Here is a 15,892-nt window from a genome sequence, read left to right as displayed (position 1 = left end):
TTAAAAGAAAAGAAATAAATAGTAAACAGGCCTATTACACTACCTGCTGCTTGGCATTATCTTGCAGGTGCGTCGTATTCTTGTCTCCCTAGCATGACAAGAGAGAGAGAGAGAGAGAGAGAGAGAGAGAAGGGTGGCCAAGAGTAAACGTGAGGTGTCTGCTCTAATGGTGGCTTTGGGACGCCCCCATAACCTGGCAGTGAAGGCAGTAGGGCCAAGGCGTCCCTACGAGCGTGGGGAGAACGTCCTGCGAGCTTTGACTCAGCCCTATATTTATTGAAAGCCCTGCAATTTTAGATAGATAGATAGATAAATAGAGAGAGAGAAAGCATGTCCCATTCGTCATCGTCATTTATTTCTATGCAACCAAAAGGCAACCACCTGAAGATATTTCATGTGATCCGCTTTGGCAACTTCTTTTTGATGTACTGCCTGATGTCGTAATAAATAGTTTGTTGGTGAGACCCACCACCTTTTATTGAATTGCAAAGGGAGCAAGGTACGTAGGTCCAATGTTTGCTGAGCCACCTGATGTTCAAACATAACAGTGTTGCTCCTTTCTTTGAAAATTAGGGTTGTCTCGTTAGAAGATGCACCATAGCTTCAGCCACCTCCATCTAAAAGAAAGGGAATAATGTATGTCTTGGTTAGATGAATTGTCTATCGATCCTTGAAAATTAATTTTATACCATGTAGATTATGATGAAGCAGCTCGAATGATGCCATGCGAACAGCAGTTGGAACATTCTGCAATGTTGTCGACACCAAGCATATTTCATTATGCATGGACCATTGTTTTTTAAAGTTTTTTCTTTGGGAAAATCTTATCTTTCATCTTACATTTATGCCGCGCCTCACTTCGAAATCCGATTTCATTTTTGTTACTATTTAAGCAATGAACTTAGTTAACCTAATTATCCAAAATTCTACTGATCGATCGGATCAAATTGGCATGCCTGCAGTCCTCAATTTTTAGAAATTGTGTTCTTAGAAAGCGCAACAAAATGTTAACAATAAAAGAATTTCAACAACAAAAAAAAAAGAAACATGCGAAAAAATCATTAATTGAGAATCGGCAATATAACGACATGGTTATAATAATTTTGAAGCACTTAGACTTAGCAAGTAACAGTGAATTATAATTCATACAACAGACCTAGCTCTAACTGATTGGAGAAAATTGATCACCATATTATATATGTGCTATGTAAATGAGATTGTTTATTTGATAAACAGCATGGCCTGGTAAATTTAAGGCGCATGGCAGGTGATCTCAGGTGCATGCATGTATGGTATAACATCCAGAAATAATGGCATATTGACCCTAGTATAGTTAACATATATCACATCTGACACCTGGATGTGTGGTCCAAGAAGGTTTCATCCCTCATGTGTGAATGGATGGAAGGAAAATTTGAAGAGTCTAGATGCTTATAATTTAGTTTGGCTGAAGTGGTGATAAACTCAAACATGCATGACCTGGGAGGTGAAACTGTAGTTATTATGGTTCTTTCTTTTATTTTTGAGAAATATAGTTGGTACAGTTTGATACTGTGACTTGGTAAACCAGTCCGATGTTGTAATGCCTGAGGGTGTATCTTTTGCACGAAAGAAGGATAAATTTCCTTTGCATGAATCCACCATTGGATCATCCACCGATCGTTTTGAGATTTATGCAGGTGGATATATGAGTGATGGAGCTCGGAGCGCTTTGAGATCTATGTGGTAGGTGATCCAATGATAGATTCGTGCAAAAGAAGGTGAATTCTTCATAAGTAATGCTATTATTATATGGGAAAAAAAGGGAACCGTCAAACTTAATTGGAAGCATCACATCCCCACATACTTTGCCAAATCATTTCATCTAAAACTGGAAGTTTTCGTCCCCTTCTTTTATTTCTTCAATCATTGATAAGAACTAATAATACAACCAAGTTTCAGTTAAATTAAAACATTTTGATGGACTATTATTACATAGATGATAAGTAAAAAAAAGGGTAGGAACTAGAATGAATAGTGCATTAACAATAAATGTGAGAATATTGGCTTCCATAGATATATCAATCAATGGTTCCATAGGAATAATTCCTTTCAAATTTTCTATTTCTCAACACCAACTTTTCTCATTAGCTACCTTATGGATCTATTACAAATTCATGAATCTTTTTCTGAATTTTTATTTTCTAAAATATGAGGTACTTTATTGCTTATTCTAGCTTTTATGGAAACTTTAACAATTTATAGATTGGTCGTGGTGTTAGACACTTTTATTTGCAAATTCTTTTGTTTAATCCAAGAAATATAAAATAGTACCTTATTCTCATGTATGATGGTGTATGAGAGTGAAGATTGAGGCATAACAAAGGTTATTGCAATAGCAAAATCTTTACCTCCATGAAGATATTGTATGTGACCGACACAACTATGGCTCAATGTTTGCACCTTGCTTCTATTAGGAGGTTCTTTTTTCTGATTTTTTTTCAAGTATATAGTTAATTCTCTGACCATTCTAATGAAATGATTGTTGACAGTGCTGGGGGAGTGGAAGCATAGAGTTTTTTCACTCTATTTTTCATTAGAGCTGCAATACCTGTGATACCCAAGAATAAATATATGCTAGGCATCACAAAGTCTGATATGCATGCTGAAGCTATGGTGGTGGAGAGCATGCATGAGAGAATAGATGGGGAACAACACACTAATCTTTGTTATTCTATCACTATTTCCTCTACTTTTGTTGCTCACTTACAAGAAGCATGACTCATCATCTGGACACAAAAGGATACATTGATGACCCTTGCATAAATTTAGTAGTACAATCCAATTAAAAGAATAACCATTGAATACTTGCATGGAACTCCAAGAAATATCACTTGGAAATACTAAAGACCTTTATAAATAAACTAGCATCAATCCTAATTAGTATTTCATGATTAGATATATTTTATTTTCGAACAGATACTGCTAACATTTATTCCGAAAAAATTAAAAAAAAAAAATTATGAGCATCATCCTAATTTGAGATGCTACACTCAAGGAGGTCTGCAGCTAAATAAAGAAATGAAGCATCATGGATTATCAGGCTACGCTGAATTGCAGCTAATAATTTTTATAACAAAATTTCGAGTATATCTTTCACGCAGAAAAACGACGTGAATCGTTGGATCGCATTCTACATGGATCTTCACAAATCTCGAAGTGACTACTGTACAATCCAATGGTATACACCCTGAACCGGAAATTTCGATGGTCCACAGGAGGCCCATGGATTTATGCTAGCAGCTTGCAGAAGCGAAACCTTAATAGAAGTACTCATCTCGTGTAAGTATATTGAAACAGCACAGGTCCATAATGACAGCGAAGATTGCATCACAACCGTACGCATCGTCCATCATTAAAATCGGGACCAATGCTGAATTATTGAACCTAACCTTCCAACTTTTATTGCTCCCGATGGAGTACGGTTGACGTCCCATCAGCTTCACTCCACATCCGGTTCGTCACCCTGAGTGCATGGGGCTGGACGGATTGGTCCTCGTGGTCCCTCCAAAGAAGGTGGTACCGAGAAGGACTTGAAGAGAGCCAGGTCCAGACGCAGGAGCAACATCAGCTTATTTATCCTTGTGGTCACACCATTCTAGCTAGGATGTGTTTGCTTCCAAGTTAAATTCAAACCAGAGGCTTGACATGGTTTATGAGAAATTTAGTTAATATAATATGATTGAATCTAGTTGGTTTTCTGACTTCAAAACTGATAAGTGTGACTTTTTGCTGAATTTTTAGTCGTTTCTTTTCCTCCCAATAAACAAGGTGGCAAAATTTGAGAGAATAGATGGCCCATAAATTTATGTTGAGATTACTCAATTAATCATGCGCAATATCGCATTTATGATTCAAAGTACACATGGGATTAAGTGTACCCTTCTTATGGAGCCACTTGAAGTCCTTTTTACCTGCCAAGTTAGATCACAGCTTCATGTCCCTTTTAGTAGGACCTCTATGATCTTTGATGCTACTATCTGTATGTCCCACTCGATGAGAGGTTAGGTGGACAAGAAATGAGCATGAAGTGGACAAGAAACGACTCAAACATGCCAATTGCCGATGGTTTTAATTGGATTGATATGTTTCTCATCTCCATTTATGCTCGCACCACTAAAGCCATTCATACCTCAGGGATGAGAGTTTAGAGATTGAGGTGTTTGCCAATACTTCGTCAAAGCTAACAAATTGCCCTTCAAATATATTTAAAAATCCTTTTGTGCAGCAGGAATGGAGCCTCCAATATTTCTGGAGATACGCCTCTAAAAGGCTTTAAAGGTTGAACCGCTGCCCTCTCACAGAGCTTAATTTCTCTCATGTGACATACTAGAATCCATGGGCACAAGAGGCCTGTCCTCATGAAGTGCCAGGTCTAAGAATGTAGAAGTAACTCTAATTCTATATCTTCTCCAAGAAATTTGACCTTTTAGGAAGATAGGGACAACTGATCACTCTAGGGAGTTTTCTGGACTGGTGAGAGGGAGCTGCCTAGAGCATTTCAAGACTTGTTACTTTTTACATTTTTTGGATGTATTAATACTAGACGTGTATAAGTCATCTGTTGTAGCAAAAAAAAAGGAAAAAAGATAGGGATAAGTGATCCAGTAAAACAAACAATATTGGAGAGAAAAGCTACATATGTGATACATATTTACAATTAATATTATATGTTGTAAGCCACACAAACCAAATCCAAATTACTAACCTTAGTAGTTAATTTGGCAAACATATTGGCATACAATTGCAACCTTTTTTGTAAATCTATATCACTACACTATGATATGTCTATCTGTATGATGAAGCTATTAATACAATGTACAATAATCAAGAAGTTTTTTTTTGAGATAAACAATAATCAACAAGTGATCAAGGAGTTCGAGCGGCAATAACCAACTTAATTATTATATGCTATACCAAACCTTTAACCCATCATAAGTTTATAAACATAATGGCTTCCCTTGGGGCCAGGCCACTATATTTAAAATCATGGTGCAGTTTTAATATCATATTATGTGATAAATATTAGACTTTTTGCTGGATCAGGCATAATAAGAAAGAAAATTGACCTGAAAATGGCCGAATAATATCATATAATTTGCTTTTCTTACCCATTAACGGAAGTCACAAAGACTTCAAAGTCCAAAATCTTAATGGAACACTAGTTTTAGGCCCACTTAAGATTAGCTAATCAACTCATTAGTCCAATTCTTATACCAAGAGGGCTTTAGTCTAAAATCCAAGCCACTGACTCGTAAAAGTGTGGGCCACTGTTGCCCGAGCAGATTGGAAGGGTCCAACCTTGTAGAGAAATACATGCACACGCATACATATGTATACAAAGAGTTGGACTATGCATTTTATGCTAGCTCTTTGAAAAAGGAGTTAATAATTTAAAACCAATGATATACTATGCAAATTCAAGATACAAAGTATTGAACATGTTTTACACCATAAAAAATATCTATAAACTAAAATTCATATAATTTTGATGGTCTATAATTTAATCAATAAGTAATGTTGAAATGGACGGCATTATGATCTAATTATTAAAATCTATTAAATTTAAATCTGGTCATATTTTAAGATATAGTATCAGGATTCATAAAGTAGATTTTTAATTTATGTATCCTACCATATATTTTACTACACATTAAAATTGATACCATTCGTTTTGATACTAACTTAATATATCAGTTAAATACCACCAAATTATATAAATTTTCATTTCTAGACTTTTTTTTGTAGTATAGATCATGTTCAACAGTTTGTATCTTAAATTTTTGAATAGCCTATCATTAATTTTAACATCATGAACACCTTTTATGCAAGATGAAGGTCTCATGTGTTGCTTTAGGTGGGGCTTGCATAAATATTTTTCTGGATATATTTTTCTTCTTCTTTTTCTTAGGTACGGATGCACGCAGGCACACAAACAGATGATAGAGAAAGAAAAAAAAAATATGAATTGTAATTATTATTATTGGGTTAAAAATCTTCTATAAAATTTCCACATCATGACATATTATGCTCATATAACGACAAATAAGATCAATGGGGATGGTCCACACTTTAGCCCAATTTGTTATCTCTTACAACTTTTCTCACATATGTGATTGTCACCTTGCAATTATGTCTAAGATTTTTATATATATACCCCTATAAAATTTAGGATATTGTATACTTATCCCTATAAAATGATAATTTGCAAATCTACCCTCAATTCATCCTATTTTTTCAATTTTATCATTTCATTAGATTCTTGGCTGATAGTGTTTTTAAGTTATTATTATAAATATAAAATGACTCTATTATCCTTTTGCATCGGTACCTTCTAGAAATTTATGCAAAAATAACTCTTTGTAATACAATTTCAATGTTAAAATTTTCAAAGGTAAACAGAGTTATTTTATACTTAAAAACTAATATATGTTAATATCGTTAGCCAAAAATCTAACTAGATGGGTATCATTACAAAAATAGGATGAATTGAGGGTTATATATATCCAGAAAGTGATTTTCAGAAATAAATATGCAAATATCCTATATGTGCAAGATATATATGCAAAAATCTCATTATCTTTTAAGCATCTTGTGTAATATAATCTATCACTATAAGAAAGAATCTTAACTGATGGCCAATAACCATCATGTTAACATTATTCTCATTTTCTGATACTTGTAATCATCCTAATTTTTTCACCCCATTTTTGCCCATTTTGGTACCGTTTCTATTCCATCATTTAAGAGGAGAACATAAGAGCAATGATAGGAATCCAAATGATTCTATCACATACTTGATCGTACTTTACATGTACTATATAATTCTAAAGAACTAATTAATTACCTGCTAAAGAAAAATAATGGATAGGATTGATGCACTTTCTTGGAGCAATGATAACTTAAGAAATTTTTATTTGATTATGTTTTTTTTAAAAAAATAATTATTCCATGATAAAATAGAGTAATCATCTATTTTATTTTCGTGACATTTTTATATGTACATAAACATAGGATGATTCACGAATTTGCTAGAGACTCCTACTTGTTACATGTGGTCCAAGAGGATTTGACATATAAAAAAAAAATGGTCTAGTGCAAAAGACTCCTATAATTGGAGGGTTTAGTGAGAGTTAAATGTATGCAGTTTTATTTCCATATGCAAAGAGGCTATTCTATGCTTCGAATATGTTATGCCCAGATCACAGCGAAGTAATCTCACCATTGTGTCATGGCTTATTTTTCTAAAAAAAGGGACATCACAGTATAAGAAGCTTCAACCATTGCAAAATTGAAAAGGGTTAGATGTGTATAGTTTTATCTCATATACATCATAGTGCATAAGGCTCTCAACATTGTAGGATCTGCGAAGGGTCAAATGTTTGTAGCCTTATCTAGCTTCATGCACGGAGAAACCGTTTCAAAGTTTCAAACCAATAGCATGCAAGTTTTAATGGAGCAACCTTAACATTGTACCAAGACGTATCCTCAGAAAAGGGGTAGCCTAATACACAAAGCTCCTATCACTGCGGTGTTTGGGGATGATCGAATACTAGATAGCAAGATGATATTAATTATTCTAAGTAAAAGTTGTCTATGCAGTTTAAAAGAGATTAATAACCATCCAAAACTCGTATTAGACACATGAAATATATGTGAAAAGAAGTATGTATATTTGTGATAATTATCTCTCTTTGAAATTATTTTCTATTTGTTTTCATGTAAATCAATAATATTTTTTAACTTTTGGGTGGTCCATTTTCCTTATTGTTCTTCCTACAAGTAATAGCTATAAAGTTTATTTAGCAATGATAGAAATTACTATAAAGGTGAGGATTGAGGAGAGTGGTGAGATAATATTAAATTAAAACCTTGACAACATGGATGCTACATGAAATCAGGTTCACATTATTTGATAGCAGGGATAATTAAAGGAGAAACATCCCAATGCAACTTTGGACTAAAGAAGAAAAATGGGATAAAAAAATGGACTTCAAATTTAACATAGACATATTTCACATCATTCATGTCATTCAAGTTAAATTGATGATAAGAATTTTTTGAGGCAAAGAATGATAGATGTCCAAACATTTAGATGCAAGGTAGCATCAAATACACATGGGCCTATATAATGTACTCTTTTGTTTTTTTTGTACAAACGTATCATATATATACTTGCACCTGTACAACGATGTTTCTTTGTCATTAACATAGAATTTACTGCATCAATGCACATCCTACATGGTTTGAAGACTTGTTGATCAGTAGGAGGTGGTGCATTCAAGTATGTTGTTTGATGCATGTGGCATAAAATAGTTCACAAAGAATTTTGTATGAATGGAGCAGAAGATATGTAGCATATTACCAAAAGTGATCTACCTTATTGTGCATCTCACATTAACCTGTGGCAAAGAAAAACCCTTCAACTTTGTTGTGAGTTTCATAAAAAAATATTTAAGGAAAAAAATTCAGCCCTAAAGTTATATGATTTTGTGACAAAATGCCTTGCAATAATCAAATTAATCTATCATTATTTTGGCCGACTTAAACAACTAAACTTGTAGTAGATTGGAGATATTTGTCTTATCAACCAACCAAAGAATATTGGATTTGTTCTACCAAAAAATAAAAAAACACAATGTTGTAAACATAATCCACGTATTTTCTCATTCTAACTATATTGGAAGTATTTTTAAGTATGGCTAGCATGTTTAGCCAAAGCTTGCTATGACATTGGCTAAAACATAAAATTATATGAATAAAGTCATAGCCTTTATAATTTAGTTTATCACTTTATGGTAAACTTGATAAACTCTAACTTCAAGTGACAATATAAGTTCTTTTATAGCCCAATTTATTGGACAAGCATGTGATGAAGTTTCTAGGGCACAATCTGGATATTTCTTTACATTTTTTTAATGGATTTCACACATCATACTTCTTTAAAAAAATATGAATGCATTTTCTTTTCTTTTATGGCTAAGCACCACTCCAATTTGTCCGTATATAATTATATGCTTGATGCATCCTAAATGTACCAAATTTGTACCATAAAGATATATAAAAACATCATGTACCTTCTTTTACCTTCTCGAATTTCTTTTTACTTTTACTTTTTAAGTAATTACTGTACAATAAAAGTTCATGTTTCTCTATCAGCAGGGAAACAAGTAATTAGAGTTGTTTAGCATACAAGCTAAATCTCCCCTACATGGAATTATATTTATGCATTGCTTACAAGAGTTACAATCAAAAGCTTTTCAACATTACAAGCTCCTACCTTCCATCTCGATTAATAGACCTCATGTATTGAATTCAACAGTTCAACTCATTCTTAGATCAACAATGCATCATGAGGCACACTTTTTTATTATTATAATAAATATATAAATCATTATCATAATTAGACCAAAAATGTCATAGATCATTAGGTTTCTTGCAGACCAAGAAAGACTGCTATGCAAAGAAAATATTTTTTAATCTTGGGTTTGTCAATTGACCAACAGCAAGACAAGCTAATTTTTTAAGGTTAAGATGGAAATATGAAGAAGAATATTGGTCAAATAGGGTCATCATAATATTTTAATTCATATAAGTTAAAGTTACCATTGAGCGCAAATTAGATGGTAGCACTCCTTGCTACTTGAGAAAGGGGCAAGGGTTTGATTCTAAAGTGGAGTCAGACCCTTAAAGGCGGAGTGGGTATAGGATAGAAAAGGTGCTTCTAATCTCAAAAAAAAAAAAAAGTTGGAGCTGAAATTTATTGTTAAGTATTCCATGGTCATGTATAGGGTAGAAAAGGTAGCATTAACCACTCATAATCTCGAAAAAAAAAAGTTAAAGTTAGGGTGATAATTGGATCAAGTTGGACCATTTACAAATTGTGTCGGATATAGGATAGATCAAAAATTTGTCAATCTGACCATGACCTATTTATTAAATAGGTCAAAAATCTATATACGAGCCTAACAATTTTTTTAAATAGGTAACCTAATCGAATCTACAAGGAGTCGAATCAAGTTAGACATGTTAGATAGTTAAGCACTGCCACCCCTAGTTGAAGTTATATGTATCATTAAATATTCCATGGTCATGGATTTTATATACGATTGAAGACTACTACATCTATATATGTGATTGAAAATTATTTTATGGTGATCTTTTTTCCTCTTTTATGCAGCCATGAAAATGAGAGCTTTGAATATTAATGGTGGCAAAAAACCAATGCAAACTCTAATATACTCCTAAAGAAATTAGAAAAAAAAATCAAGCCTTTTTTTGATATTGTTCCCCTCATTCCTTAAAGACTATAAGATGAGTGAGACATCTTTTTCATTGAAAATGGTGGAGATATTTGAAGCTTGGCCTACATTGACCTTGTGCTAATTACCAATTCTTATCCCCCTAATGAAAAATAAAGAGCTATAAGAAAAGGTGGCTAACCTCAAAGCCTCAAATATTGGAGTAATGCCAAACAACCTAAGATAAATTGCTAATTTGATTGCCTAAAATTTGCATAAAGTTAACACACAATTCAAGGAAATGAAATAAAACATGCACCCGGAGTCTTTTTTCCACATGTTCGTTGCAATCATGGACTTGTTTTCAAACTTAAATCATAACATGTCATATATGAATTAATCCTTTTTTTTTGTAAGGAGTCATAAATGAAGGTTGAAGATCTTCTCAATGCTCAGAATTGTGCTCTTGTCACATCCCTTAAAATACGCTCTTCAATCTTGACCTAGATAATTATAGTTCTCCAAGATATTATATTTTTACTCTGATGCACTTGATCATCGGCTGCTAGCTAGAGGCCATTATAGTATGAGTTTGAACAAATTTCCGAAAGTGACAAGGCCAAAAGGTCCTAACCAATGTGACGAGCTTTAATTATAGTGTTTCAAGAAGAGAGCAGATCGAGCAGCGATATTTTCGTGAGTCTTCATGTCAAGTTTTCAAAATGATCTCTTCTTATGCAAGACAGTACGCCAATGTTTGGAGATAAATTGGTAAAACAGTACATTAACAAAGACGCAAAATGATCCAGAACTATGATGAACCAAGATCCCATAAATGGTCCCTATCAATATTCTCTCTTCATATCACAATCAACATTCTCTCTCATGTGCATCTTCATATCACCAACATATGCCGTGAATTAATTACAAGCTCCATCCATGTTGCAGGCCATGGACAAAACATAAGGAGCATGCAGTAATGGCAGTGGGGTACGTGTAGGTGATAGAGAGTTTCATGCAGCAATATTAGACTGACCACTCTACGCAAAATTACAGCATATAGACTAAAACCAATACATGCATGCATGTGCGCCTTCTACTTTTCCATGCACGATGACATGTTGATGCACAGGGACCAATTAGAGAACATCTACCCTTAGAAAAATCCAACAAAATATACCAAGAAACTTAACTAGTTCCATTGGAGCCGGTTCTTTTAAACCTCATGATCTCTAAGCATTAAGCTTCACTTGAATAAGGAATCACGAACCAAAACCTAACCAATTAAACATATGCTAGAACAAAAATTAGCAAGAAACTTAACTAGTTCCATTGTAGCCGGTTCTTGTAAACCCCGTGATCTCTAAGCATTAAGCTTCACTTGAATAAGGAATCACGGACGATTCCTTGAAACTTAGATGCATGCATCAATTATTTTTTTTCTTGTAATGCAAATTCATAGTACAGACAATAGATATTTACATGCGTCGATTTCATGCAGAATGAGTCCTTGTCATAAAGAGGACCAATTGGTAGAACTCTCCTTAACCTTAGAAAATACAGAAAATTACTATCTTCCCCCAGTGCAAAAGAAGAAAAAAAATCAGGCAGGCAATAGGAAATTAAACCAAGAACTTGACCAAGTCCACGAGAGCCGCCTTCTTTCAAACGTTGGGATCCCCAGGCATTCAACTTGGATGGTCCCAAGGAAGGAGACAGAAGCTGGCAGAGAGACAGAGAGAGCTCGCACGAGCCACACAGGTCACAAGCTCAGCATGCAGCAGCTCGGAGTAAGCGAAGGGACGCACCCGATCGGACGGCGAGCATCCCGAGGCCCCATCTGGACGGCTCTCCCCCCGGTGGCGCATCGGATCGCGAATCGCATTTCTCCCACCTGCCTTTCCTCATGTAATTTATAATATCATTCATTATTATACATAATCTCCTTCATTACTTGTTACCAAATACCGAGCATATATAATAAGACGACGTCGACGCCATGGAGAAGAGAACAAATAAATAAAACCCCCCGTCACGCCCTTCTCTCCTCATTCCATATATCTTTATTCTTCTCTTCTCCCGTCCTCGGTTTGGTTTCAAAAGATTTTGGTTATAATTTCTTTTATTGGCTGCTCATCTTCTTCTATCCACTCCCGTCGGGATCTGAAACCACCCGGTCTCCTCTCAAAGAGGCGGAAATCCATCCGGTCAAAGCGGGCTCGATCTTAGAGCGGCAAAGGTCTAATCACTACTTCCTCCACCATCTTTATTTTGCTTATTATCTCTTCTCTTTCTCTCTCTCTTTTTCTTTTCTTTTCTTTTCTTTCGTCTCTCTTCTTTATTAATTTGTTTCTGAACAGTGCTGCTTCTAATCTAATCCATAAAGAGAAACGAAAAGTAAATTGTTTTGTTAGAAAAATCTCGGTGTGTCAAAACCATCAACAGATCGCTAGCTCGCTCGGTCTTTCTTTCTTTCTTTCATCGTCGCCGGTCTTCTCTGAAGACGCAGCCGGGCGAAATCGTTCGAGAGATCTCCTCCGGCGAGGTCTTCAGAACGATTTCCGCTCGCCCTTTGACTTTTGATTTTGTGTTTTTTTTTTCAGACTTGTAGAAGGAAGGGAAAGGCTGTAGAGTCTGGATATCCGATCCTCTAGTCTTTAATCTAAGATTCGAAGTTCGCATTTCTCTTCCAGTCGGAGACGAGAAGGGCAAAGAGGAGAAGGGAGAGTGGTTTCTTAGAGTTGAAGTGAAGACCCGCTTTTTTTTACAGGTACGTAATCGGATCCCCCGGCCTTCTCAAAGTAGGTATGGATGCCGGGAACGGATTGGCAAAGGCCGGCGCTGGCCATGATGAAAGGAAACCCTAACCCTAACCCTAGCGATATCCATCTCTCCAGCGAGCCCGCCGGCTTCCATATAGCTTTTTGTGCAATTATTCTCTTTTAACGGCCTCAAGATGCCCTCTCCTTGTAACCTATTCTTCTTTATTTATTCTTTTTCTGAGGTTTAAGGATGATGTTCTGATTGAGTTTTGGCTCTTTCCTTTTCCTTGTTTAGGAAACTTTAATTTGGTGGGAGGGGAGGGTAGGCGATGTCGTCGTCAAACTCGCCGTGCGCCGCGTGCAAGTTCCTGCGGCGCAAGTGCACGCAGGGATGCGTGTTTGCGCCTTACTTCCCGCCGGACCAGCCGCAGAAGTTCGCCAATGTGCACCGGATATTTGGTGCGAGCAACGTGGCCAAGCTCCTGAACGAGCTCTCGCCGGCGCAGCGAGAAGACGCCGTCAACTCGCTCGCTTATGAGGCCGAGGCGCGCCTGCGCGACCCGGTCTATGGTTGTGTTGGCTACATCTCCCTTCTCCAGCACAAGCTGAAGCAGGTACAACATGACCTCTACAATGCCAAAAAGGAGCTCTCGGCGTACATTGGCCCTGCCGCCCTCAGCCCATTCCTCCCCCACCCTGGCCCCCACCACCACCACCACCACCATGCTGCTCTTGTTGGCGCCCCCCACCATTATCCCCCGTATCAGCTCCAGGGAGCTTCCCCATCATCTGCGCCGCCCTTCGGAGTGCCGGGAATGGGGATTGGGATGGGATTGGCTTTGGCAGCTGGGGCTGGGACCGGTGCATCTCCGCACCATCCACAGATCCTGATGCGCGAGCAGCAGCAGCAGATGGCGGAGGCGCAGCAGCTGGCCGTAGCAGTGGCTGCTGTTCGAGAGCAAGAGATGCTGAGGAGCTACGAGCAGCAGCAAGAGCTTGCGAGATTCGGCACCGGGTACACTGACGGCCGAGCTTTTAATCAGATAGGCGTTAGTGCGACAGTAGCAGTGGCTCCCGGGACGCCACCGGGGCTGGCGCTAGTCTCGCCACAGCCAATTGAGACTCCATTTCTAGTCCAGCACCTGCAGCAGTATCCCGAGCAGCCACGGCAGCAGCAGCGGCAGGCGCGGCCGCAGCACCAGAGAGCTGGGAGTGATGAGGGGAGCAGCGGCATGGGCCCGTCGTCTTGAAGAAAGAGTTCCAGTCTCAGCTAGTTTAGCAAGAACGTTATCAATTTTTAGGCCATTCTTCTCGTCTTCTCCCTCCACCCTTGGCAAATGCTCGATAACTCTCATTCCTCAAAGGTATAAACTCTCCAGCACTCTCTATAATATCCCTTTATTTTCTTTTCTTGATTGCACTATTTTTTTCAAGTTATAAAAAGGGACAAAATTCAGTAGTAAAATAAGTTCTCAATTCTATTTAGGCAAAGCATGAGTGGCGATATTTGATGCAGTCGAGTGTTGTGTTGAAGTAGGAAATGTAGATGTATGCGTTCTATCTATGGATTCAAAGACTGCAATAGGACGGAAAGGCCATCATTCCCTCACTCTCTTTCTCATAAACCCTTCAGTACTGAGTCTTGGCCTTATTAGGTGTAACACTGTTGAGTTCATAAGCTGACGGTGGAAATTTTTATACTGGTGAATCTGGTCGCAGGGCGTTTCAGATACACTTGGAAGGCAAAGTTGATAGAGATAAACAGAGAGGTGGAGAAAAGAGAAGGGGCAGCAAAACAGCAGCAGCAAATGGTAAAGAGTGGTACAGCATTGCTTAAAAGGGGGAAAAAAAAGAGAGAAGGAATAGTGCAGCATCAGCAGTCACCTGTGGCAGCCACAACAGAAAGAAATAATTAGTACTCCTTGGTTCTTATGCTCATTAGGAAAAAAAATTTATCACTCTTATTACTTTTTAAATAATATTTTTCCTTCCTTTTTACATCCTTTAGGCTTATATTTTTGTTATTCTTCAAGTCTTTTTCCTTATCTGGTGCATTAACTCGTTTTAAGGATATCATGGTGTAACTGCGTCCTTGGTGATTCACCTATTATTTTCCTTTTTTTTCGGTTTACCCTTTTGTATTTGTTTTATGCTGTTTTTTTTTTGTTTTAATTCCGTGTTGTGGCTGGTCTGCCTGACCTGCGGAGGGATTAGTCTGTAAAACTTAGGTGTAACAAATTGCCTTTTCTGTCTCTCTCTTTTTGGGTCTTCAAAGCGAAACTTCCATCATCTTTTTTCTTTCCTTTGAGTTTGAATACCTTTTTTTAATGCAGCTTCATTTTAATTAGTAGTTAATGCATAGTTCATTATTTCGTTTCAGTAAGTAAAGAGAGTTGAGATTCCCACAAAGAAAGTGTACGAACTTTTATATTAGATAGAAATCATGGCTTTGGAGTTTGCAACTGATTAGTACTTAGATTTGATTAGAGGTTATTGAAACTTATAAGGGGCTTTTTGATGCGTGCAATTTGCTTCTTCTCTTCCCTTCACATGGTCTCCCCCACCTAAGAGTGCAACAAAGTCAACACTCACTGCTGCCACTGTCGTCTCCCTTTAAACAGAGATGAGCTCGGGACCAGAAGTATATATATGCTTCCAAACCGTGTCAGGTATCAGTGAGCAGAGGGTCTCTCTCTCTGTGTCATCCCCCCTTCCCCCTCCCTCTTTCTCTCTCTGACAGCTTAGAAGGTTCTTAATATAAGTTTTACTACTTGGATTGTGGAAATCTATGCTGTGCTAACAACGAGAATGAGTTCTTTACTACTCTTATGAGAGTTTAGGAGATTCCTA

General features: G+C 37.0%; 1 protein-coding gene across 3 annotated transcripts; it reads left to right on the top strand.

Moving 5' to 3' along the window:
* Positions 1 to 12,310: 12,310 nt before the first annotated feature.
* LOC113462864 (LOB domain-containing protein 36-like) lies at positions 12,311 to 15,344 on the top strand. Of its 3 annotated transcripts, XM_039115745.1 has the most exons (4): positions 12,311 to 12,519; positions 12,884 to 13,050; positions 13,338 to 14,406; positions 14,762 to 15,344. In XM_039115745.1, the coding sequence occupies exon 3, from the start codon at positions 13,372 to 13,374 to the stop codon at positions 14,290 to 14,292; it is 921 nt and encodes a 306-aa protein (XP_038971673.1). In that variant the 5' UTR covers positions 12,311 to 12,519; positions 12,884 to 13,050; positions 13,338 to 13,371; the 3' UTR covers positions 14,293 to 14,406; positions 14,762 to 15,344. The 3 variants fall into 3 exon arrangements, with proteins under 3 accessions (XP_038971673.1, XP_038971674.1, XP_026661256.2); XM_039115746.1 differs by lacking the exons at positions 12,311 to 12,519; positions 14,762 to 15,344 and adding an exon at positions 14,529 to 14,754 and having other exon boundaries at positions 12,534 to 13,050; XM_026805455.2 differs by lacking the exon at positions 12,311 to 12,519 and having other exon boundaries at positions 12,535 to 13,050.
* The last annotated feature ends 548 nt before the right edge of the window (positions 15,345 to 15,892 follow it).

This window comes from Phoenix dactylifera, unplaced genomic scaffold (assembly GCF_009389715.1).
Source record: "Phoenix dactylifera cultivar Barhee BC4 unplaced genomic scaffold, palm_55x_up_171113_PBpolish2nd_filt_p 000007F, whole genome shotgun sequence".
Taxonomy (NCBI): Eukaryota; Viridiplantae; Streptophyta; class Magnoliopsida; order Arecales; family Arecaceae; genus Phoenix; species Phoenix dactylifera.
Note: the sequence above shows the minus strand (reverse complement) of the source record. Positions and strands in the feature narration are given on the sequence as shown.

What these genes read in the sequence shown, in the direction of transcription:
- LOC113462864 (XM_039115745.1), top strand. Translation starts at nt 13,372, where the DNA reads ATGTCGTCGTCAAACTCGCCGTGCGCCGCGTGCAAGTTCCTGCGGCGC.